Source organism: Xenopus laevis, chromosome 1L (assembly GCF_017654675.1).
Source record: "Xenopus laevis strain J_2021 chromosome 1L, Xenopus_laevis_v10.1, whole genome shotgun sequence".
Taxonomy (NCBI): Eukaryota; Metazoa; Chordata; class Amphibia; order Anura; family Pipidae; genus Xenopus; species Xenopus laevis.
This window is the reverse complement of record NC_054371.1, coordinates 42,356,379-42,380,442: the sequence shown is the minus strand read 5'-3', so window position 1 is coordinate 42,380,442 and position 24,064 is coordinate 42,356,379. Positions and strand designations below refer to the sequence as shown.

The window sequence follows — 24,064 nt, the reverse complement described above, 5'->3', positions numbered from 1 at the left end:
GACTCTGAGAATAAAGAGGTTGAGTTAGGAGAGGAGGAATAATTATTTGGAAAGTGGGCCCACAGTCTAAGGTTTTCTGGTGGGCCCCTGATATCCCAGTCAGACACTGTCTAGGAGGAGACAATGTGCCTGTGTGTTGTATACCTGATTAAAAGAATGCACAGTAGAGAGGCCCATCAAATAAATCATTTAAAGGGCACCTACTGAACAAATTTGATTCCCTTGCTGGAGCTGCAGGATTTCAAGTTGGGGGAAGCAATACTATTCTGTGCATAAAAATCCTTGTTGCAAGCATTTTGCTGCCTGCACCAGTAAGGACCTCCCAGTGTGAGCAGCAGGGGCGATCCTGGCCCCTCCGCCGCCTGAGGCAGCAGCAGTTGCTGCTGCCCCCCCTCCCCCGGAAATTCGCTCTTAAAGTACCAGGAGCAGCATTTTTCCTGCCCCTGGTGCCTAATGGGGCGCTGCCGCTGAGGCGACAGCTTCAACTTGCCTCATTGGCGAAGCACCCCTGGTGAGCAGTTATGTTTGGTCACACGCATGCGCATAATGAGCAAGCTGGGATTCTAAGCATCATTTGCATGGCAGTCCTCACTGGGAGCCCCAGTTATTTTGCCCCCTAAATAGTATTGTTTTTCCCAACCATAGTACCTCCAATAGGTGCTCTTATAGCAATATCTTCTTATATTTTGACTGACTTCCTTTTTCTTTATAATAAACTAGTAAAACAGTTGCTTGTACTTGATGGTAACTAAGCTGCATGAATCCACGTGCAAAACAATCATATATTTTTTTAATGGTTTTGAGCAGATTTCAGGTATTTATATTATAGAATGATCCCTTATCGAGAAAACAACAGGTTCCAAACAGATAATAGATTATATACTTGTACAATCTTTTTAAATGTCTTTTTTAAACTGAAACTTTATTTACAATTAAATGATCAATTAAAAACAGACAATATTGTATATATATATAATATGAACACATGATGGTGCTGTGTGCCATTTAAAGCAGAGAAAGTGACTCAATTCTTTGCTTATTACTGACTTTTTGTTTAGGATTTAGAACCAAAAGTGTTCACATTCTTACAGCATAGATTTATTTAGAAACTTGAATAAATAACTGCCCTAAAACCTTGTGCACAATTAAACAAATGAATGTAGTTGTGAAACATTAGCTTATTTCTGTCTTTTAAAGTTGTACTTGTTGGTAGAAGCTCATATATTCCGCTACCTTTTCAGGTCAGAGCAAGTTCAAATGAATTTAATATGTACTTTTAAAAGACCAAATGAGATAAGCAAGGGTATATTTAAAAGGAATGTAAATGCAACATTTAGAATAAACCAAATTTTATCTGTATTGATTTTATGCAAAAACCACATAACAAACTAGAGTTAATTGTAAAAGCATTTTACACCACAATTACTGCCTGAATTTGTTCCATTGACTTCAAATGGATTACACCAGGTCTGAAATGTTGTAAAGTCATGTGCAATCATCATAGTGCAATTAGTGCAAGAATGTCTTCTAGGATGGCAATGTTTGGCTTTTATTCGTGCATAGGGATAAAACAGAGCAATAAAATGAGCTATTTAATTACACCATTTATACCCCTAGAGTTAAGCATACTTATTGCAGTGTAGTTACACCACTCAACCACTCTGCAGCTGCTTTGGTTGGTTTACTACAAGTAAGAAGATGAAAGCAAAACTATGATTGGTTGCTATGCCTAACTACCCTGGTGAACTGTATCACACATGTTAGTAAGTAATTACTAATTGTGGTGCTAGACTACAAATCAGTATATGGGCTCACTGACCCTGCATGCCCAATCCACCCAAAGTTACCAAAGGGGCATTAATAAGCTTGAGCAAACAGTAAAATGAGAGTGGACATTAACAGGCGATTAACATCAAATGAGGGTAAAGAAATGATGTTGAATAAACACAGCGGTGCTTTAAACTGTTGTAGTGACCCGAAACACCTGTTTGCTCACTTTAGGTTTTTCTCAAGTCTGGAGCCCCATCCATCCTTATCCACTAATAGTTATTATTTTTTTTTTTCTTTATTTATTTTATTTTCCCAACACATACATACAGTGTATCTTTGTACGTTTCTCATATGATCAAGATCAATAACTATTATTTTTTTATGAACAGTCAAAAACATTCTTCTATAGCTTCTACTGTCTGTCTAACTGCTGTGTTTCTTATGTTCCCATATATCAAGGATTTTGTTTACTTCCTTTGAACTCCAAAGCAGGATTATAAGTCTGCATTGTTACAGAAGTTGACTTGACTTGCGGCGTCCATATGTATACTGTATATATAATATTGGCTCTGTTCACAAGAAGGCTTCTGATCTTAATTTTAGCACATTTTCTTGAAGATGTAAAGCCCTATACATGATTAGCCGTGGGCACAGAAATGGTGGGGTATCCTACAACCATGCCCTTGTACCACTGTAATGACTGCCCTAATTCATAAATCATGTAGTCCCAACAGGTTACAATTACAGTATGAGAACCTATTTACCCATATACTCTAGCATCTCCATTATGCATGCTATATAGCTCAATCTGACTGGACATAACTATCTAATAAAAACTTGTAGAACAGGCTTGACTTATCCTTAAGTCGGTTATATTAATTATGGAAGAGGGCATAAGGAGAGGCATAAAAGGTTTGAAGCATAAAAGCATATTCTCATAAGTACTAAGCAGTCACCGTTGTTTGAAGACCAGATCACACCATCGACTATGTAGGAGGAGTCGAAATTAATAACCTTGATGTCTCTTTTGGTGTAGAGTGTATTTAGTTTAATTACACTTCGCACAAAGGAATATTTTGAAGCACAGCTGTATGCTTCCACATTGCAGACTTCCTCAAACTTCATATGAAAGTGTGCGTTGTCCTGGAAATATAAATTAGAATATACGTTAAAGAATACAATTTATAGAAAATATAAGACAGAATTTAACCACTATTTAGACACTGAAACTAGAGCCAAATATAAAGGTCAAGCACCACTGAACTTTTAAACATATACCCTATAATGCATATGTAGCAATGTTTTATCTGAATCTTCTAAGCACTTCATGTAATAAGGATATATTTTAAGCAGCCCTATATTATCCTTTAACTGGTTCAGTATACAGAATATACACTTGGCTATATGATCCTTCATAGGAATGATTATTTGTCAGACTGACGAAGCATGTAAATACTCCAGTAGGGAAAGAGCAAGGAACATAATAAGATTGACTATACATGAATACATGGCAAACAGATATTATTGTTTGCCAAACAACTTGACTGATATCCAATATTATGAGGATGTTGAAAACTGTAAAAAAAAACTAGTATCTAATAGCAATATCTGTATGTATATGGACAAGCGATATGTATTAGGTATGTATATTTTCTTCCATAATATATAATTTGAAGACAAAACAGCCAATCGCTGTCCTGTTATTTAAACAGCTCGATAGGGAGGCCCATCTGAAACAAATAGATCATTTGGCAGGTGTGTAGAGAAATGCTGTCTGAGCATTTGTGGGTCAGTCAATAACCAAATTAGGACAAATTAGGTCATTGGCTGGCATGGTTTGACCAATGACCATGAGACGTTTATCAGCCAACTGACCATATGAAAAACCACATCTGGACAGGCAATCACAAAACTGGTGTCCAAAAACAAGTAGACTGTGAAACCTGTCTTAAATTTTAACAGCCTATATTCAGTAACATTTCAGTGCCTCACCTTCCTCAGACTAACAGGTTCATTTGAAAATTGTTCCAAACAGATACTAATTTACATCCCTATTGGTGAATAGTAGTGGCAGGTGCAACTTGCCCAGTGTCAGGCATCACATTGGGATTCTAGGTAAAAAAACATGTTTATTTGCAACTAAACTTTATACTCTGTCCACTGCACTGCTTTCATGAATGAGTACTTATGTGTGTATTTTTTCCTGAAAATAATGGATATGATAAGTGAATGTGATTGGCCAGTTTTAATGGGATGGTCTTGCAAAACAGGGTACCTTTAAAAGAAAAAGCAAGACTGGCATTGTTTGACTGCTTAGAAACCAGTCCAGTATGCATCATGTATAAAACCTGAATGTTTGCTTCTATAACATACAGTAAATATAGGAACTGCAGGCAAAAGTATATACTGTTAGATCTAATTGATCAGTAAAGGATCAATTGCTGCTTATTTGGGTTAAAGATTTGCTTTATAGCCTCACTTAATTAATGTTTTCATTGATTTGCAATGTTCCCATAGCTAAGCTGAGATATAGGACCCAAGAGCACACTGAGTATTTGTTTTGCCTCAGGGACTAGGAAACAGGCTGACCAAGAAAATAAAGAAAAGGGAGTCCAAGACACAACAATAAGCTACATAATGGCCCAAAAAAAAAGCAGGCATAGGTCACATGATAAAGTATGGCAATCACTTCACTGTATTAATCAGCATTACTGTATTGTGTTAATTCACACAGTATTTATAATCAGTGCTGGCCTTTTCTTTTCCCATCAATAAACTCATATAAAAGTATATTATATGAAAAATCATCCTACTTACTGTATCAGCATCAATCCCATCAATACACTCCAAGTCTTTAAGAAACCACCTCTCTGCTATTTCATACTTCTCATCTAGGCATACTCTATAGTGCTTTACCAGAGATATATGAACCTCCTTCCGTTTCGCCACTGAAAAAGATAGTACTGTTATTACTTGCTGTCTCTTAAAATGATGGAGTCCTTATTCAATTGTTTACAATGTACAGGGAAGTGAATCTTTCTCAGGGGTTTGCCTGGACTGACACATTGAATGAAAGAAAATGACAAGATGATGTATAGATGCTTTTCATGTATAATTAAGGGCTTCTTTTTTATTGCAATGGGGTGGGGGTATGAGCAGGTGAACCAGGATTTAATGCAGCGTCTTTAAAAAAGTGTGTAAAACTATCAACTGAAAAAGGGAAATCATTGCCTAATAAAATGTCAGTGTCAGTTCTACAGATGAGACATTGTAGTTTGTCTCCTAAGCAATATGTTGTTTGTAAGAATTGTTTCAAGTTAAATGCAGTATAAGAAATCACTTAAAAAAAAAGAGTTTACTTGTGATATTGAAACAGTGCTCTGCCTTAAAGGGAGTACTGTTGCAGCAGAATTCTGCATTGAAATCCATTTTTTCAAAAGAGCAAAATATTTTTTTATATTTAATTTTGAAATCTAACATGGGGCTAGACGTTTTGCCAGTTTCCCAGGTGCCCCCAGTCATGTGCTCTGATAAACGTCAGTCCCTCTTTACTGCTGCACTGCATCCCCCCCCCAGCAGCCCATTAGTAGAACAACGGCAATGTAAAAAGATAACAGCTCCCTGGTACATGAGAATGAGAATAGAATTCAACAGTAAAAATCCCACAAGTCCCACAGCGACTCCTTCAGTTACATTGAGTTGGGAAAACTATAAACTGTCAGAAAGCAGTTCCATCATGAAGTACTGGCACTTTCTGAAAGCCTTGTATTAATAAAAGTCCAAAATTCTGTGTAATGTGGTGCTCAATCTGGAAACTCTGCTGCTCCACACTGTGGAGATCTCAATAAAACACTAAAAAGGATCTTGCACAATTGCTGTAGACTCTTACTGAAAGGTCAGGATCAAGCGAAATCACCTAAGATGGCTGCCCCCACACCAATATTACAACTAAAAACAATACAATGGGTTTATTGCAAACTGGGTCAGAACACAGGGCCGGGTCAGTATCCAGGTAATCACTCCTTGGAGTCCCTGAACATATGCTTTGCTTATTACAGAAAATCCATGTGTTTTGTTAAGCTAAACAAGACAAGGTAGATAATTAGATTTGCAGTACACAGTTAGTCCCCCACATGATGCACTTTTCCTATTTGTGCAATTGTAACAGTTTGCTCTTTGCAGCCAGGGTTGACAATGCAGTACACACTCCTCAGCTCCTGTCACAGACCTTCTTTCCGGTCTTGATCCCTTGGCCTAGCCAGCCCTCACTTCCATCTGCCTCCTGGGCGCTTGCTGTCTTTTTACATTGGGGTTGGGAGGGTGGTCACAGTAATTTTGGCACAAGGCTAGAAACAAATTGGGGTCACTAAAGAGCCCCTAGTGACCCCCACTGACTTAGCTCCCATGACTTTTGGTTCAGATCAGTTCAATAAGCTTAGACTGTTAAAAGTTATTAAAATGGCTTTTTAATGTGTAGAGAAGGGCAGGAAAAGAAAAGAGAGAAGTAAAACAGTACATTTAAGATAACAATTTAGTAGAAGGGAAATAAAAAGTTGCTTCTGTTTTATTTATTTTGTTACCTTCGAATGCTTTGTTTCTAGTGTCAGCTCAAATCAAAACAAAAATTGGCACAGGTTCTAAAACAGTTTGGGCTGAATAATATATAATAGAGAATTGCATGACAGTATAGATAATACAGACAACAATACAGACAAACATCCCTGTCTCCATAGAGGTGAGAATTCTGTAAAAAGCTGAGGTCAAAAATAAATACTGGAAAAAGTCCAGACAAAGAGAAAACCTATTAGCTCAGATATGTAATTAAATATACATCATATTTACCTCATTAAATAGTTTCAGAGTAAGCTAAAAAGGGGGCATTAGTCCATCCAGCTCAACCCTTCCAAAAAAACCTTTACAAGTTGATCCAGAGGAAGGCAAATCAATCCCCCAGAAGGCAGTCTGCCACTTCAGCCTCACAGAGAAAACTATAAGCTCTATGCACTTTCTTACTAAAAAAATATTTAACCAATTTTTAACTATTGTATGACATTATGTGCCCTTTCAGTAACCGATGCAGAATGAAGAGACACGATTTGCACAGCCACAAGCGGCTGGTTACTGATTTTCTAACTCAAAATGTATGGGGTGGCTCATTATTACATTATTTATATACAACTGTCAATTTTATAATGAGCTATTGGAATACATAAAAAGCCGGCTAGCACCCTTTATGACCCTACTGGAAAATCAAGGCCTTGCAACTGCTCACAATGGTCATGTGGTTCTTCAAATCTTTACAGTTTTTTACAGCTATTTGTATGAACTACATCTGCATATATAATTAAAAAAAATAGTAGAAGATTGTTGTGTATTCTTAATGACTTTCATACCTAGACAAAGATCATCTGGCACTCAGATACATATCATGAGTAAAGGAATAAGTATGGCCATGGCCAGGGTGCATTATTAAAGTCTTTTAGATAAAGATAAAGTTGTGAGAGCAATTTGGCACCCCCCATTAACACATTTCTAATAATTTTCTATAAAATGTCTCAATATAGCAGCACAGCTGAATAGTAATTATTGTAATGTGATGTGGGTTTCTGTATCCCCTACTAAAACGTAATACAGGTATGGAACCTGTTATCCAGAATGCACAGGACCTGTAGTTTTCTGGATAACAGATCTTTCCATATTTGGGATCGCCATACCTTAAAGGAACAGTGACAGCAAAAAATTAAAGTGTTTAAAAGGAATGCAAATATAATGTACTGTTGCTCTGCACTGGAACAATTGGCATGCGTGCTTCAGAAACTCTAATATTGTTTATATAAACAAGCTGCTGTGTAGCCATGAGGGCAGCCATTCAAAGCTGAAAAAGGATAAAAGGCACAGGATACACAGAAGATAATAGATAAACTGTGTAGTATACAATGGGATTCTTCAGAGCTTATCTGTTATCTACTGTGTAACCTTTGCTTGAATGGCTGCCCCCATGGCTACACAGCTGCTAGTTTATATTAACTATAGTTGTGCTTCTAAAGCAAATACACAAAGTTTGCCAGTGCAGAGCAACAGTACATCATATTGTCATTAGTTTAAAAAGCTTTTATTTTTTGATGTTACTGTTCCTTTATGTCTACTATAAAATCATTTAAATATTAAATACACCCAATATGCTGATTTTCATTCCAGTAAGAACTAATTCTATCTTAGATTGGATCAGGTACAAGGTACTGTTTTATTATTAGAAAGAAAAAGGAAATAATTTTTTTAAAAAAAAAATCGGGATTATTTTAATAAAATGGACTCTATGGCAGATGGCCATTCCGTAATTCTGAACTTTCTGGATAATGAGTTACCAGAATACGGACCCCATACCTGTATGGTGCACATCACTACTCCTTTTGAAAAGGAAATTTCAGAGGTATCCACTCCCTTCCTAAAGTCACCCTCATTGTAGATCAACACAATCTGAAGACAAAGTCCAGCACTTTCTGACCTGTATACTGTACTCTGTGCTCTGGTTTTCTCCTATACTCCATACAGTACAAAATGAATTTTCATACAATATTCAGTGAGGGTATGGTGGGAGAAGGGCTGAACAATATCGGCAGAAGACTTGGATATTGGCCGGCTCGCCGGTCAAGCTGGCTGAAAGTTTTGATCGGGCACCTTTGAAAGCATCTGAACATCACCCATTTTTAGTGTTGAATCGTCAGATACAGGTAGAATTGTATCATTTCTACCTGTATATCTGACGATTCAGCTCTACATGTGTGTATTGAAATGAACAATCTTTCCATGAAAGATCTTTTCCAGGAAAGATCATAATTGTAACGTCTATGGCCACCTTAAGGAATAAGCTATGTAAACACAGCGTGACTTTGTTATACAATTAAATATAATAGTAACGTATGAGAAAGGGATGCAAATTTGCAGTCTGCACTCAAAATGTGGCTACATCGCACAAGTTGAGATTCTGTGTATTTTTGATCCAGAGGAAGGCAAATCAATCCCCCAGAAGGCAGTCTGCCACTTCAGCCTCACAGAGAAAACTATAAGCTCTATGCACTTTCTTTTTTAACCAATTTTTAACTATTGGTAATCATTCGCTAACACCTCTAGGTATGACTTTATGTGCCCTTACAGTAACTAATGCAGAATGAAGAGACACGATTTGCACAGCCACAAGCGGCTGGTTACTGATTTTCTAACTCAAAATGTATGGGGTGACTCATTATTACATTATTTATGTACAACTGTCAATTTTATAATGAGCTATTGGAATACATAAAAAGCCGGCTAGCACCCTTTATGACCCTGCTGGAAAATCCAGGCCTTGCAACTGCTCACAATGCTCATGTGGTTCTTCATATCTTTAGAGTCATTTACAGCTATTTGTATGAACTACATCTGCATATATAATTAAAAAAAATAGTAGTAGAAGATTGTTGTGTATTCTTAATGACTCAGATACATATCATGAGTAAAGGAATAACTATGGCCTTCGCCAGGGTGCATGTTTAAAGTCTTTTAGATTGTATAAGTTGTGAGAACCACCTTAAGGAATAAGCTATGTAAACACAGCGTGACTTTGTTAGTGATATACAATTAAATATAATAGTAACGTATGAGAAAGGGATGCAATTTTGCAGTCTGCACTCAAAATGTGGCTACATCGCACAAGTTGAGATTCTGTGTATTTTGGCTGTGCTTGATGACATTTTTAGCCTACCGCATATGTGTCTGGGTCAGCCAATAGCCATAAAGAGCTCTAATGGGAATCATACGGTAAACACTTTATTATGGCTAATCAAATGTAATGCAGGCACACTGTATTTCGGTCTTACGCAGTGGTTGAAGTGGATGCCCACAAATCGACTAACCAACAATTCATCTGCCATACACAAGCAGATCAAATCATCTGCCAAGCTCAAGAATAGTTTTTGCAAGATTTGCCCATTAATTGAACCTGAAGGCCAACAAGTGAGATCATATAGAGGCTCATGCAGACTCATTGGTAGAGAATTGTATTCATGATCCTCACTTAACAGGACCAAGAGCCATTATCAGCTTGTGTATATCTACCTAAAAGTTTGCGCCTAAGAGCAATGTCTCACAGAGCTATACCTAGAATTTTTCTCAGTTACAAAACTTTGGTATCTAAAAACAAGCCCAGGCATGTGTATTGTACAGTGCTCCCTTGCACTCAAAGCAGGTGCAATCAGAAATAAGCACATAGTATAGAGGAGCACATATTAGTAGATGGTAGTTTGATGGATGCAATTCTGTATCTATTTTTGCATCTAGCACTTCACCTGGGGATGGTAAATGAGCCCTACTGTATGTCTGAATAACAAAATGTTTAGTTAAGTAATATAAGATAAATGTATTACAGGTATAGGAACCCTTATCCGGAAACCCGATATCCAGAAAGCTCCGAATTACGGAATGGCTGTCTCCCATAGACCCCATTTTATCCAAATAATCCAAATTTCTAAAAAAGATTTCCTTTTTCTCTGCAATAATAAAACAGTAGCTTGTACTTGATCCCAACTAAGATATAATTAATCTTTATTGGAAGCAAAACCAGCCTATTGGGTTTATTTAATGTTTAAATTAATTTCTAGTAGACTTAAGGCATGAAGACCCAAATTGCGGAAAGATCCGTTATCCAGGAAAACCCCAGAGCATTCTGGATAACAGGTCCCATACCTGTATTGTTTTAAACTTTAAATTGTGCCTTAAAAAAGAAAAGCTGAAGCTGAAGAAACAGAAGATGATAATTGAAAAGCTTCCTCCACAAAAGCGAGAACAATTGTAATTCTATGTAACTTTGCAATATACATTCATTAGACATTTTAAGATATTCATAATTTTAAGATATGTAAATATATATGTAGATACATGTGAATGCATTTTCATTGAAAGCAGTATTTTTCTGTTTACATTCTCTGCACTCCTGGCTGTGTTGTAAAGCAGCTGATAAAACACCTAGAGGAGACTGGACTCCTGTTAATTTGTTTTAAGCATCAGACTCAGACTTATATTGAAAAGTTGTTTAAAAGGACATTTGTAAATTTGTTGGGTGCAGGACTGCTGTAAAAGGACTGCATATTTCTCATAGCACAGACACATATCAAAGGACCCTTATGTGTTGGACAATCTATTATACAGGTATGGGACCTGTTATCTAGAATGCTCGGGACCTGGGGTTTTCCGTAATTTGGGTCTTCATGCTTTAAGTCTACTAAGAAATTAATTTAAACATTAAATAAACCCAATAGGCTGATTTTGCTTCCAATAAGGATTAATTATATCTTAGTTGGGATCAAGTACAAGCTACTGTTTTATTATTATAGAGAAAAAGGAAATCATGTTTAAAAATTTGGATAAAGTGGAGTCTATAGGAGACATCCATTCCGTAATTCTGAGCTTTCTGGATATCGGGTTTCCGGATAAGGGATCCCATACCTGTATTTTTAAATGACTCTGTGGATTATTAATAAGTATACTGTTTTACAAACAATTCTGGTTTTGTTACCTACAGTAATGAAGGCTACGACTTGCTCTTCGTTATTAATGAAGTACCAGAAAATAGTACGAAAAGGATATTTCCCCAGCAAGTTAAAAGGAATGAAGAAAAGAATTCCCTTTCATATGAACCTATTTTTATACCACGCTGTCCCTTTAATAGAACAGCTTGGTTGATTATCCTGGCACAACTCTAATCTTGCATTTCCATTTGGCAGGTTTTCAAACGGAACATGGAAAAAAAAATTAAACAAAATTGCCTGCTAGTGGATTTTCCACAGCTAAAATTATTCTGATCTATAGATGCAGCCCCATTTGAGTTCGAGAAGATGGCAGAACCTAAGGAAAGCTAAGAAATCACAGTGTAATTTACAGAATTCCTTTAAAGCCCTGTCCATGCTGAATACACTATAGTATTTAATAAACCTGCCTTGTTTTTTGAAAAGCTGCATTGTAATGAATATTAAGTGGAATAGGTAATATTATCATTGCTTTGCTGCTAGAACACAATTTACCCCATACATCTGAAAAAAACAAATTACCAAGAAAAACACATTCCAAATGACCAATTGCTAAATGTGCTTATGTGTTTATGACAGTATTCCTATGTGCCGTCCCTTATCATACCCCACTCATGAAAATGGAAATAATATATTGCATTTTACCTGATGTACACAAATAAAACCTCTCTTTTAATTCAGATTTTGTCTCGATGAACTCGCACAAAGTGTGTCCCTTTGGTTTGAAGAGTTTTTTCTCCATGTCTTCCTTTAGGAGAGATGACATATCCAATCCTTGCCAGCACGGATAGACAGCTTTTTGTAGAACAAAATCATTCACTGAAATGCAATATGGTGCAATATATGGAATATTTCCTCTGTTAGACTTGCTTCTCTTAGTGCTTGAATAAATACGATAGTAGCATGGGTATAGTTTCTCCTTTGGTGACTTCAGGAACCGGCTTCCGGTAGTAAATATATCCGCACTTCAGAGCTTCCAAGTTTCCTTAACCACTGGATACTCCACGCTGCATTCAAATTTGCATATTTAAAGAAAGGTAACATTTACACTGTTGCTAAGTTATACATCTTTTTTTTTCTAAACCCCAACATGAAACAAAAGAAAACTTGCGTAGGCTCCATTATAATAATCTGTTAACGGCCGTCTTGATGTATTGATTGAGACACCCTTCCATTAAGACTATTATTACAAGTAGTGAGTGAGGGCTAAACACTTAACGCTTCCCACAAGCCTATATCTATGACGTTGCCTTCGAAAAAGGAGCCAGACAATTCCCAGCTCATAACCACTTTCTAAATCATGCAGTATTCCCCTTGCATTAAAGCTAAGAGCTACCCTTCATGAAAAGAACAGTATTCATTTATGTGCATCACCAGTTCAGAGTACAGAACGTATTCATTAAAAGGCTCTTTTAGATATTATTTATTTAATAATAAATAGAATTGACAAAATATAGGTTATTATTAAAGGACTGCTGGCAAAACACCATTTTTCTTTTTGCAGTTCTAATTTTTGTACGTGCAAGTGCTGTATCATTTTCTTATAGTTACAGCCAGAGCCATATATATATATATATATATATATATATATATATATATATATATATATATATATATATATATATATATATATATATATATATATATATATATATATATAAGTAACAAAAAGGGTCCGCACACACAGGACTTGAGTGAGAAAAATAAGTTTGTCGTTTATTCAACGTTTCGGCCCAGTCACATGAGCCGTCTTCATGTAGAGACGGCTCATGTGACTGGGCCGAAACGTTGAATAAACGACAAACTTATTTTTCTCACTCAAGTCCTGTGTGTGCGGACCCTTTTTGTTACTTCCATACAATGTTCAACTGCTCCAGCACCTAGGCATCCATTTTGTGTTCTGTGTGCACCGACCCTACGGCTTTTATATATATATATATATATATATATATATATATATATATATATATATATATATATATTCTCTGAAGAACCAGCACTCCCATATATAAAAATATAAGTTTTTATTTCTGTTGCATTACAACGTTTTGGTCCCTGTTGGGACCTTTCTCAAGATCGGTCCCAACAGGGACCGAAACGTTGGAATGCAACAGAAATAAAAACTTATATTTTTATATATGGGAGTGCTGGTTCTTCAGAGAATATAAATACATATACTTCAACTGTGCACCCCAGCTGGAGAAGCTATACCAGAGTGCATTGGAGTGCGGATACTCATTGGAACTTGAAATATATATTGGCACCCGAGGGTCTGTGCCTAGGGTGGCAGCTTTTCGGGCGGCTTTTGGTTGCCTATATATTTAAAATGTAAAAAAAATGACAGAATAAAAAAGAAACCCACAAAGACTTACTGTTTAAATACGATGGCACAGCTGGGGAGGAAGGGGTGAGGGGTACAGGGCCAAGTGATGTTTTTCCGGAAGTGACGTCAACAGCACCGTGCAACATATTTGGGGAGCTCCATAAGTTCTGGTGGTGGCACTGGACCTAAATACAACCCTGGTTACAGTATGTATTTTAGGTGAAACAAAGCAAAGAAAGAACCCTCAAAAATAGAGCGATTCGGGTGTAAAGTCCGAAAAATTAGTAAAATTTTAGTTTTTGCACGATTTTATCGAGATTTTCCGATCCAACTTTTTTTATTTATTTCAATTTTAGTAAGTAACCCCTCTAAATGTTTGAAATGGTAATGTTCAAATGTTTGTCAGCTTGAAAAAGGACCATTTTATGTCCGAAACGTTGCTGCTGTTGCCATGATATATGTGAAAGAATAAAGGCGGTTTTATACTACAACTGGGAGTGCTGCAAATTTCGTACTTTTGGTTCCATAGAAGCATGTGAAGGTGAACACATGATGTGGCGTGCACCCTGCCACTAAGGAAAGCAATTACTGAGGAGCTGGGCCAACAAAGAAATTGAATGTTCTCCTAACCATGTTATAAGCTAAGGGGGCCTCGAACAAAGGTTGGATTTCCAAGGGGGCTTGCGCTGTAAGTCAGACAACTGCTACCTTAGGGTAAAGAAATACCAATATTTGGTCTTTTACTTATCTGCTACTCAGTCCACTCTTTTTGTATGCAGCCAAACAGTAGACTGGTATTTACATGCCCTCACATTCTGCAAAGACATCCCTAATTATTAGTTAAAATGTTCAGCAGCTGCCGCCAGCATGGGACTGGGACGTGAGACACCGGAAGAAAACGTGGTGGCCCCCCCCACCAACCCAAGTCTGCTGCTGGAAACCAGCAGCGGATCTGGGGGTGGTGGGGGGCCCACTAGGGCCTGTAGAGGTTTCTAGCAGGGGTCACTTGCTAAAATCACTATATGTTTATTGGACACATTTTTTTCCACTCATGGAGAAGATTTTTTAGTAATTTAAGCACAAATAAATAATAAAAAACACTAAGGGGCCCATTTACTTAGTTCCAGTGAAGGAATAGAATAAAAAAAACGTAGAATTTCGAATGTTTTTTTTGGCTACTTCGACCATTGAATTGGCTACTTCGACCTTCGAATCGAACGATTCAAACTAAAAATCGTTCGACTATTCGACCATTCGATAGTCAAAGTACTGTCTCTTTAAAAAAAAGTTTGACCCCCTACTTCGCCACCTAAAACCTACCGAGTTGCAATGTTAGCCTATGGGGAACATTTAGGTAGAAGAAAAATCGTTCGATCGATGGATTAAAATCCATAAGATTTTTTGTTCGATCTATTTGTGCTAAATCCTTGGGTTAATTAACCCTCAATATTCGACCCTATGTAAATCTGCCCCTAAGGGTGTCACAAAAATACTACACCATATTATCTATATTTCTGTTTTTTCCCCTCAATAATCTGTGTTTTTTGAGGTATATAGAGGTCCAATCTTGGATATTGTTTCTTTTGCGGCCAGAGGAGAGCCCTAGTGATTGCTGGATTGGGAACACAAAACTCCGGGGTTTCGAATTTGTAATTTGATAGTGTTTAAGCGACTGTAGTCTGTAAAAGTGAGCGTAGTCAATATTTCGCACTGTTGGGCATCTGTTGCATCAGTGCCATATTTTTACCCAGAATGCAGGGTTTTTTCCCTGAATTTGAGGTTGTTGTAATTCTGCCAGATACGTTCACGGCACCGAAGCTTTAGCATTCCATTAATAAACTATTTTAATCACTTTACATTTAAAATCTCATGCATTATCCTTCCAACGCATACATTTCTATTCAAGGCAAAGCAAGGAACTAATAATATTATACTTTGCATATAATAAATGTTTAGGTGAGGGTTTTTGCTTTTTTTTCTGCAGTTCTCTGAATATCACTCTCGAACTAAAATACTAAAATTTAACTTAACGGTGTACAACCCCTTTAATAACTTGGGGTGCACCAAATCCACTTTTTTTTGATTCAGACAAATACCAAACCATATCTGAAAACCAATTTGTACATTAAAATTTGAGAACATTTTTACAAATTGCTTTATCTGTAAACAAAACATTGATGATAAAGGGTTTGCTCTCCCTGAATTCCTGCAGCTTGCCCGAAGGCTACATGAGACTTTACACTACTCGACTAATGCCCCATACCAGCCCTCAAAACAATAGAGCTGCATAGCATTTTATGGGAGTCTGGCAAAATAGAATAATTAGCATAGCCCTGTCACCCAGGCTACACATACCAAGAGATCAGTTAAATACAACGACTCCTCCTCCCCTGAGCTCCTTAGAGTGAAATGAATCACATTAACAAGTTCATAGCAACTCTGTGTTGTTGAGCTTACAAGCACAAGTCCCAATCTGCAGTATGAGTGAAATGCATCTTACCAGCCCTCAGGTAATCACACAGCCTTCTGCTCCACTTCATATACTCATTCCCACTGCTTTATAACTGGATACTCGTTTTAAATTCCAGGGGGGAAGCCAGAGATTCTTCCAAGTGGCCACCAATATAAGGCATGTGTGTGGGATCCTCCTCAGCCTCAAAAGGTATTTGACTTGTTAGGAGATGCTGTGGTCTTACTGCAGGGACCCACAAGCGATACCGTTATCTGTATTTAGTGGGTTACTGATTACATTTCAGCTATGCCTTTCTCTTTCCCTACAAAATGTACATAAAGGTACTAGTTATAGTTACATATTCCTTTGTACAGTAATTGTTGAATTTTCTGTACTGGTTTTAGAATAGGGCAAAGAGCACATAAGCTTCAGGCTCCCAGCATCACAGATGCCTTTTGGAGGGAACTCAGGACATAATATATCCTTATGCTTGTGTGTATTTTCTCCAGGTACTCTGGCTTGCTTCCATTCTCCAAAAACACACAGGCAGGCAAAATGGTTCCTGTGTGGGAATTAGATAGGAACCTTAAGGTGGCCATACACGTAGAGATCCGCTCGTTTGGCGATCTTGCCAAACGAGCGGATCTCTCCCCGATGTGCCCACACTGAGGTGAGGCTGATCCGATCAGATAATTGGATAATAATGCAGGCAATACGGTGGTCAGATTGCGGGACCACATCAACAAACAGATGCTGCCGCGTTCCAACGGGATTTTTAACCCCGCCGACTCGCCCGTGTATCGCCTGTGTATGGCCAGCTTTAGACTGTAAACTCCACTGAAGCAGGCACTGATGTAAATTCCCTATACAGCTCTGCAGAATATGTCAGCACTATATCGATAATTAAAAAATAGTGTGACGATTGTTATAATTTTACTACCGGTATGGGATCCGTTATCCGGAAACCCATTACCCAGAAAGCTCCAAATTACGGGAAGGCTGTCTCCCATAGACTTCATTTTAATCAAATTATTCTAAATTTTGAAACGTTTCATTTTTCTCTGTAATAATAAATACCTTGATCCAAACAAAATATAATATAATTAATCCTTATTGGAAGCAAAATATCAGCCAATTGTGATTATTTAATTATTAAATTATTTATAAGTAGACTTAAACTATGGAGATCCAAATTACAGAAAGACCCCTTACCAGGTCCCAAGCATTCTGGATAACAGGCCCCATACCTGTATATAGATCAGCTGAATGGCCACAGGTTTGGCACCCCTGATTGCTGTATGTTTCCCCCTAAAGATACAAGGACACAAGGATTACTGTGTAGCTAGGAGTCTCCTCTTTTATCTCTGCTTACTGTTGTCCTTGTATAGGTATGGGATTATTTATCTGGAAACCCGTTATCCAGAAAGCTCAGATTTATGGAAAGGTCATCTCCCAGACACTCACACATTTTATCCAAATAATCCAAATTTTTAAAAATGATTTCCTTTTTCTCTGTAATAATAAAACAGTAACAGTAAAACCAACTAAGATATAAATATAATTCTCATTGGAAGCAAAACCAGCCTATTGGTTTTATTTAATGTTTACATGATTTTCTAGTAGACTTAAAGTATAAAGTTCTGCATTATGGAAAGATCTGTTATCCGGAAAACCCTAGGTCCCAAGCATGCTGGATAACAGGTCCTATAACTGTACTGCATTTTTATTTGGTAAACAGGATTTGCATTTACTTCTTTCTTTCACTTAATATATACAGGTTATACAGGTTATTCAATGGCATCTGTTTATTAGATAGCGGCCTGCGGTTGCATATCAGCTTACAAGCAACGAAAATCAGCCGTATTACCCACATTGCAGATAAACAAGTATGACAATGTACACGCTCATTAATGTATTAATCTATTAAGTATAATTATAACCAGGGACAATATTAGTGATTATTTTTTGTTGTCATAATTTAAACAGTTAAAAGTACATTTTAGATCCCCCCAAGCCCCTGTAAGTTTCAGATTTTAATTGGATACTAATAAAAATATGCTTATGCAGAGCTATTGGCTGTTGGGGTTCTCCTATGAGTCAATGTGGCCTCTGACTAATGACATTTTCCATCATGCGTGTCAATATTTGAGCAATCTCAATAAACCCGAATCAGATATATATTTTGGACCCAGATATGGGCAAACAGATTTCAGACTGCATTAGAAAAGGCCAACCCAGCCAATGTCTGACAGTGTATAGCACCTAAGTCTTCTTTAGGATTAGTTGTGGCCAGCTGGAGAGGGACTAAAAAAAATACTTCATATCAGGGACAACACCCTACCATTTATAAAAGCCTATGTGAAAATGCCAAAAACCAAAGACTGAAAATGTCTTTAATAACCTTGGGGGTTACAAGAAGCACTGAATTAGGGACACAGCCTAAATGTCATATAAAGGAGTTGTTCACCTTTAACTTAACTTTTTGTGGTTTTTTAATTATTTAGTGGTTTGTTAAGCAGCTCTCCATTTTGGAATTTCAGTAGCTATCTGGTTGCTAGGGTTAAATTTACCCTAGCAACCAGGCAGAGACTGGATTATGAATAGTAATTGGGACTAATTAGAAAGATAATAAAAGTAGCAATAAAAAAATTGTAGCCTTACTCAGCAGTAGTTTTTCAGCTGCTGGGGTCTGTGGCCCCCAATTCAGAAATGGTCAGAGGCAGAAAAAGAAGAAGGCAAATCATTTGTAAACTAGAAAAAAAGAAGGTCAACTGAAAGGTTGCTAAGAATAGGCCATTCTATAACATATTAAAAGCTAATTTAAAGGTGAAATACCCCTTTAATATGATATGCAAGGGTAAATTTAATTTGCAATCTTGAATATTACAAGAACCACAAAAGGATGAAAGCTAGTATTATAATTGTAAGTAAGCGTCTTATTGATGCAAAGCAAAGAGGGACCTGGCCAAGTGTCAGACCACGTTAGGGGACTTCCCTAACAAACTTCCCTCCATAAACTACTGTGACTGCACAATTTTGAAACAATATTTAAGCATACAGTGCCCTTAAAATGAGCTTAAAGGGAATTTCAACCCCAAAAATATTTTCACCTAATAAAAGAAAACAGAATTCTAAGCAACTTCGCAATATACATTCATTACAATTTTTTCATGATTTATGTATTGTATATGTATTGCTATTGAAAGCAGCGTTTGTTCGTTTCTATTCTCTGCATTAGTGGCTCAGACTGTTAATACTATGGAAGGTAAGGCAACTTGTCTTTGCTGGGGAACTCAGACTTTTGCAACACTGTTTAAAGGAAAACTATACCCCCAATATGAACACTTAAGCAACAGATAGTTCATATCATATTAAGTGGCATATTAAAGAATCTTACCAAACTGGAATATATATTTAAGTAAATATTGCCCTTTTACATCTCTTGCCTTGAGCCACCATTTCGTGATGGTCTGTGTGCTGTCTCAGAGATCACCTGACCAGAAATACTTCAACTCTAACTGTAACAGGAAGAAGTGAGGAAGCAAAAGACACAACTCTGTCTGTTAATTGGCTCATGTGACCTAACATGTATAGTTTGTTGGTATGTTTGTGAGTACAGTGAATCCTACGATCCCAGGGGGTGGCCCTTATTTTTTAAAATGGCAATTTTCTATTTATGATTACCCAATGGCACATACTACTAGAAAAGTATATTATTATGAAAATGGTTTATTTACATGAAGCAGGATTTTACATATGAGCTGTTTTATGCAATATCTTTTTATAGAGACCTACATTGTTTGGGGGTATAGTTTTCCTTTAAAAAGTAAGAAGCAACATTAAAGCAAATGATGCTTTCAATGCCAAATTGTTTTTACAAATAACTTTAAAAGCACTGAGAATTTTTAATACATATTTATTGGAAAGTTGTTTAGAATTATGTTTTATTTTATTAGGCAAATTTTTATTTTGGGGTTGACTTGCCCTTTTATGAGAGAAAGTATAACAAAATCCACACTGTACTGAAATATATGCTTTTCTCTACTGAAATCAAACTCAAGTTCCATGGACTAAATCAGGCCCGAACCTTTTTTATCCGTGGGCCACATTCAAATGTAAAAAGAGTTGGGGAGCAACTAAGGTTGCCACCTGGCTGGTATTTCACCGGGCTAGCTGGTAAAATACCAGCCCAGACCGGGGCCGGTATTACAAATTTACCGGCAATGTAGCTGCCGGTAAATTTGTGATCACCATTCAAACTGCTCCCGGCCTGCCTCCGATCAGCGCCGGATTTCCTCTCCGGCTGCCCATAGGCCGCGCGGTCCGACCAGGCGGCCGAGTGGTCCTAGCGCCCGCCTTCCCAGCGCGCTGGCGAAAAAACACCGGCGCAGCTGATGTAGTTGAATGGGGGCGCGAACGTCCCCATAATGCGGCTGGGCGGCATGCCGCCCCTATTTTTTGCCGCCCTAGGCCCGGGCCTATGCGGCCTTGCCGCAAATCCGGGCCTGCCTCCGATGCACCCTCAGCCCACCCTTTTCTTCCCTCTATAGCTAAAAAATACTTACCTATTCCACGATCCACGACTCTGGCCCGCCCCTTGACATCATGGCCACGCCCCCCAGTGACAGCGCTATGCTGCCCCGTGACATCACAGCACCGCCCATTTTTAGAACGATCCTCCACCTCGCGGACCCGCCCCCTTCCCTGGCCGGTAAAGATTTTTCAAAAAGGTGGCAACCCTAGGAGCAACACAAGCATGAGAAAGTCCTTTGGGTGCCAAATAATGGCTGTGATTGGCTATTTGGTTGTCCCTGCTTACAGGAGGCTCTACTTGGCACTATACTTAGTTTTTATGCAATTAAAACTTGCTTTCAAGCCAGGAATTCAAAAATTAGCACCTGCTTTGAGGACCCGGAGAGCAACATCCAAGGGGTTGGAGAGCAACATGTTGCTCACGAGCTACTAGTTGGGGATCACTGGACTAAATGGTGCAGTCTTTAGCATGGTTTGACTCAACTGACTCATCTAAGAGTCTGCTCCGAATTTAAAATTAGAGCTATAAAAGCCAGCGTCCACAAATACTGTATCTCTTGAAAAGGTTAATTAATTGACTTTGTTAGTTCAGATGTTTTTGCCTTTGTTAGACAACAGATCTTGCTGGTATTTTAATAGAAAACAATCCAGAACAATCTCTTCCAACTCCTAGTGCTGATATGCTTTATTTTGTCCATAGGTATATTGGAAGGAACAAAGTCGTGGAGTGGGCATTATTTCACCTACAAATGCAGATACACAGTAGGAGTGATCTTCTCTTCAATATAAGCAGCTTTTCAAAGAATAACATGGTTAGTGTTTTGTGAAATAGGACATAAAACCGTTGGAGCTTTTATAATGCTAAACTATTTGACAAATATATACATTACATTGAGGTGCAAATGTGGACGGATCAACAGTAAGGGGGCTATTTATCAAAGATCTAGTTTTAGAGGGTGTTGATTTTTTTTTAACTCGTAAATTCAAGTTTTGACTGAACAATACCCTCGAAAACTCAAAAGTTTCAGGTTAAATACAACTCTTTAATAAATCTGCCCCAAAACGTTGAGCGTTTAATTCTTCACTGCCAAAAATACCCGACTATTCCTACAGGAAATATGCTTGCTTGTGTGTCAGTGACACAAAATGTAAAATTATACATACGCATTATGGCATAAGTCATTAAAGTGAGCCAACACATAGGGGCAGATTTATCAAGGGTCGAAGTGAATTCAAGGGCATTTTCGAAGTAAAAAAATTCGAAATTCGAACAAATTTTTTGGAAACTTTGACCACTGAATAGGATAGCAGAATAGGAAGTAAAAATCGTTCGAATATTCGACCATTCGATAATCTAAGTACTGTCTCTTTAAAAAAACTTCGACTTCAATACTTCGGCAAATTAAACCTGCAGAAGTGCTATGTTAGCCTATGGGGACCTTCTAGACCATTTTTCTAAGTCTTCACACATCGAAGTAAAATCGTTTGATCGTACGCTAAAATCGTTTGATCAAACGATTTTACTTCGACCGTTCGATGGCCAAATTCGGTGAAAAATACTTCGACTTCGATATTCGAAGTTGAAGTATTTCAATTCGATGGTCTAATTTCGAAGTATTTTTTACTTAGAAATTCGACCCTTGAAAGGTTGTATTTAGCCTGAAAAATTCGAGTTTTCAAGGGTAGTTTTCAGTCAAAACTTTTTTCGAGATTTATTATACGCCGAAGGTGAAAATAGCTCAAATCCAAAAAATACTCCAGCTAAAAGCTGTAGAAGTCAATGGCAGAGTTCCATTCAACCATTTAAATATGTTTGCAGTCTTCACAATGTTTCGGGTTTTCACTATCTCTCAAAAACTTTCAATTTGAGTGATTTCTTTCAGAAAAAACTTGATTAATTCGAGTTTTCGGGTAGTTCATCCTGAATTCACTGATTTGAATTTTTTCCACTCAAGTTTTCTCTGAAATCGGAAAACATTCGAGTTGTTAATTCATTTGAGGTATGAAAAAACCTCACAAACCTCTAAAACTCGACCTCTGATAAATAACCCCCTAAGATACTGTACCCCTGTGTTAGCAGTTCATCGCCTGACCTTGTGTGAGCTATTTTAAAGGAATTGTTCAGTGTAAAAATAAACACTAGGTAAATAGATAGGCTGTGCAAAATAAAAAATGTTTCTAATATAGTTAGTTAGCCAAAAATGTAATGTATAAAGGCTGGAGTGATTTGACGTATAACATGTCAGTCAGATCATTACTTCCTGCTTTTCAGCTCTCTTGGTTTACACTGACTGGTTACCCTGGCTACAAGGCAGTAACCAATCAGAGACTTGAAGGGGGGCCACATGGGTCATATCTGTTGCTTTTGAATCTGAGCTGAATGCTGAGGATCAATTGCAAACTCACTGAACAGAAATGTACCATGTGGCCCCCCTTCAAGTCGCTGACTAACTCAGAGATATAGAGCTGAAAAGCAGGAAGTTGGATTCTGGCTGTTTTATTAGACATCTGTTCACTCCAGTCTTTATACATTACATTTTTGGCTAACTAACTATTTTAGAAACATTTTTTATTTTGCACAGCCTATCTATTTATCCAGTTTTTATTTTCACACTGAACTATTCCTTTAACTGGACAACTGGTTGTCCAGTTTGTTTTTTTTAGCTCTATGAAACTAGCTGAAAGCTGCTCTATATTTCAGGAATTTTTGCTCCACTTTCGAGTTCGAGTATTTGGTGTCAATGTTAAATCGATTGCTATCGGAAAAAAATCATCATAACATCATATAAACAAAATACGTTGGAAAAACGCTTAAAAATCCAAGAGATGCAAATACGTGTTCAAAGGCGAAATAAAGATGCAAAAGCCATTTGTTGCGACCTCTAGATGATCCCCACTGTAAGAAAATCGTGTTAACATTCATTTACTCTCCATTAATGTCCTAAATCCCATTATCGAGTAAACTCAGCATTATGCATTATTTCCTGTAAGCCAAAAATGCAATCAGAGAAACAACGTAATCCTCAAGGAACCATAGGAGGTGCACTAGTAGATATAGGCATCTTGAGAATACTTAACCTTTAAGATTGCTTTTCCTTCAGCTAGCCAAGTGTATTTACATGGATCGACATTGAAAAGCGTATATTTATGTAAAGCATTTCTTATATGAATTAGGTATCAGTATTATCAGTTGGCTCAGGGCTTATGAGCAAATTATTTTGCCTAATACTGTACACAGTTAAAATATACCTGTTTTTATTTAATTAATAGTGATTTTATGCTATAAACGATGCCTTTTTAGTTTACACCCCTACAGGATGACCACCATGCAGCTCTGAGTGCTTTTTTCAGAAAAACTGTAATTAGTAAATTAATTTTATGAATTTCATCAAATCAGATCAGTTCACAACAGATTCAAACCCCAGG

At 37.4% G+C, this 24,064-nt stretch overlaps 2 protein-coding genes across 2 annotated transcripts in view; one reads left to right on the top strand and one right to left on the bottom strand.

Annotated features, from left to right (window-relative positions):
* Positions 1-1,018: 1,018 nt before the first annotated feature.
* On the bottom strand, positions 1,019-12,332 carry LOC108698504 (exocyst complex component 1-like). The gene is made up of 3 exons (XM_018230044.2): positions 11,976-12,332; positions 4,588-4,718; positions 1,019-2,913 (listed from the first exon to the last, which is right to left on the bottom strand). Exons 1-3 carry the CDS (start codon positions 12,094-12,096, stop codon positions 2,650-2,652), a joined length of 516 nt encoding a protein of 171 aa, XP_018085533.1. The 5' UTR covers positions 12,097-12,332; the 3' UTR covers positions 1,019-2,649.
* Positions 12,333-16,062: 3,730 nt separating this feature from the next.
* LOC108698490 overlaps positions 16,063-24,064 on the top strand; it is a 62,078-nt gene continuing 54,076 nt past the window's right edge. Inside the window, exons 1-3 of the mRNA XM_041588969.1 lie at positions 16,063-16,163; positions 16,242-16,315; positions 21,339-21,450. Of these exons, the coding sequence (XP_041444903.1) occupies positions 16,134-16,163; positions 16,242-16,315; positions 21,339-21,450 (216 nt within the window). The 5' untranslated portion in view covers positions 16,063-16,133. The remainder of the gene's footprint in view (positions 16,164-16,241; positions 16,316-21,338; positions 21,451-24,064) is intronic.

Bases quoted from the DNA above. Each gene is read 5' to 3' on its own strand.
- LOC108698504 (XM_018230044.2), bottom strand. From the start codon at position 12,096: ATGTCATCTCTCCTAAAGGAAGACATGGAGAAAAAACTCTTCAAACCA. The intron at 4,719-11,975 runs GTAAAATGCAAT...TATCTTTTTCAG, and splicing joins GTTTTATTTGTGTACATCAG to TGGCGAAACGGAAGGAGGTT. The intron at 2,914-4,587 runs GTAAGTAGGATG...TTATATTTCCAG, and splicing joins ATGGGATTGATGCTGATACA to GACAACGCACACTTTCATAT.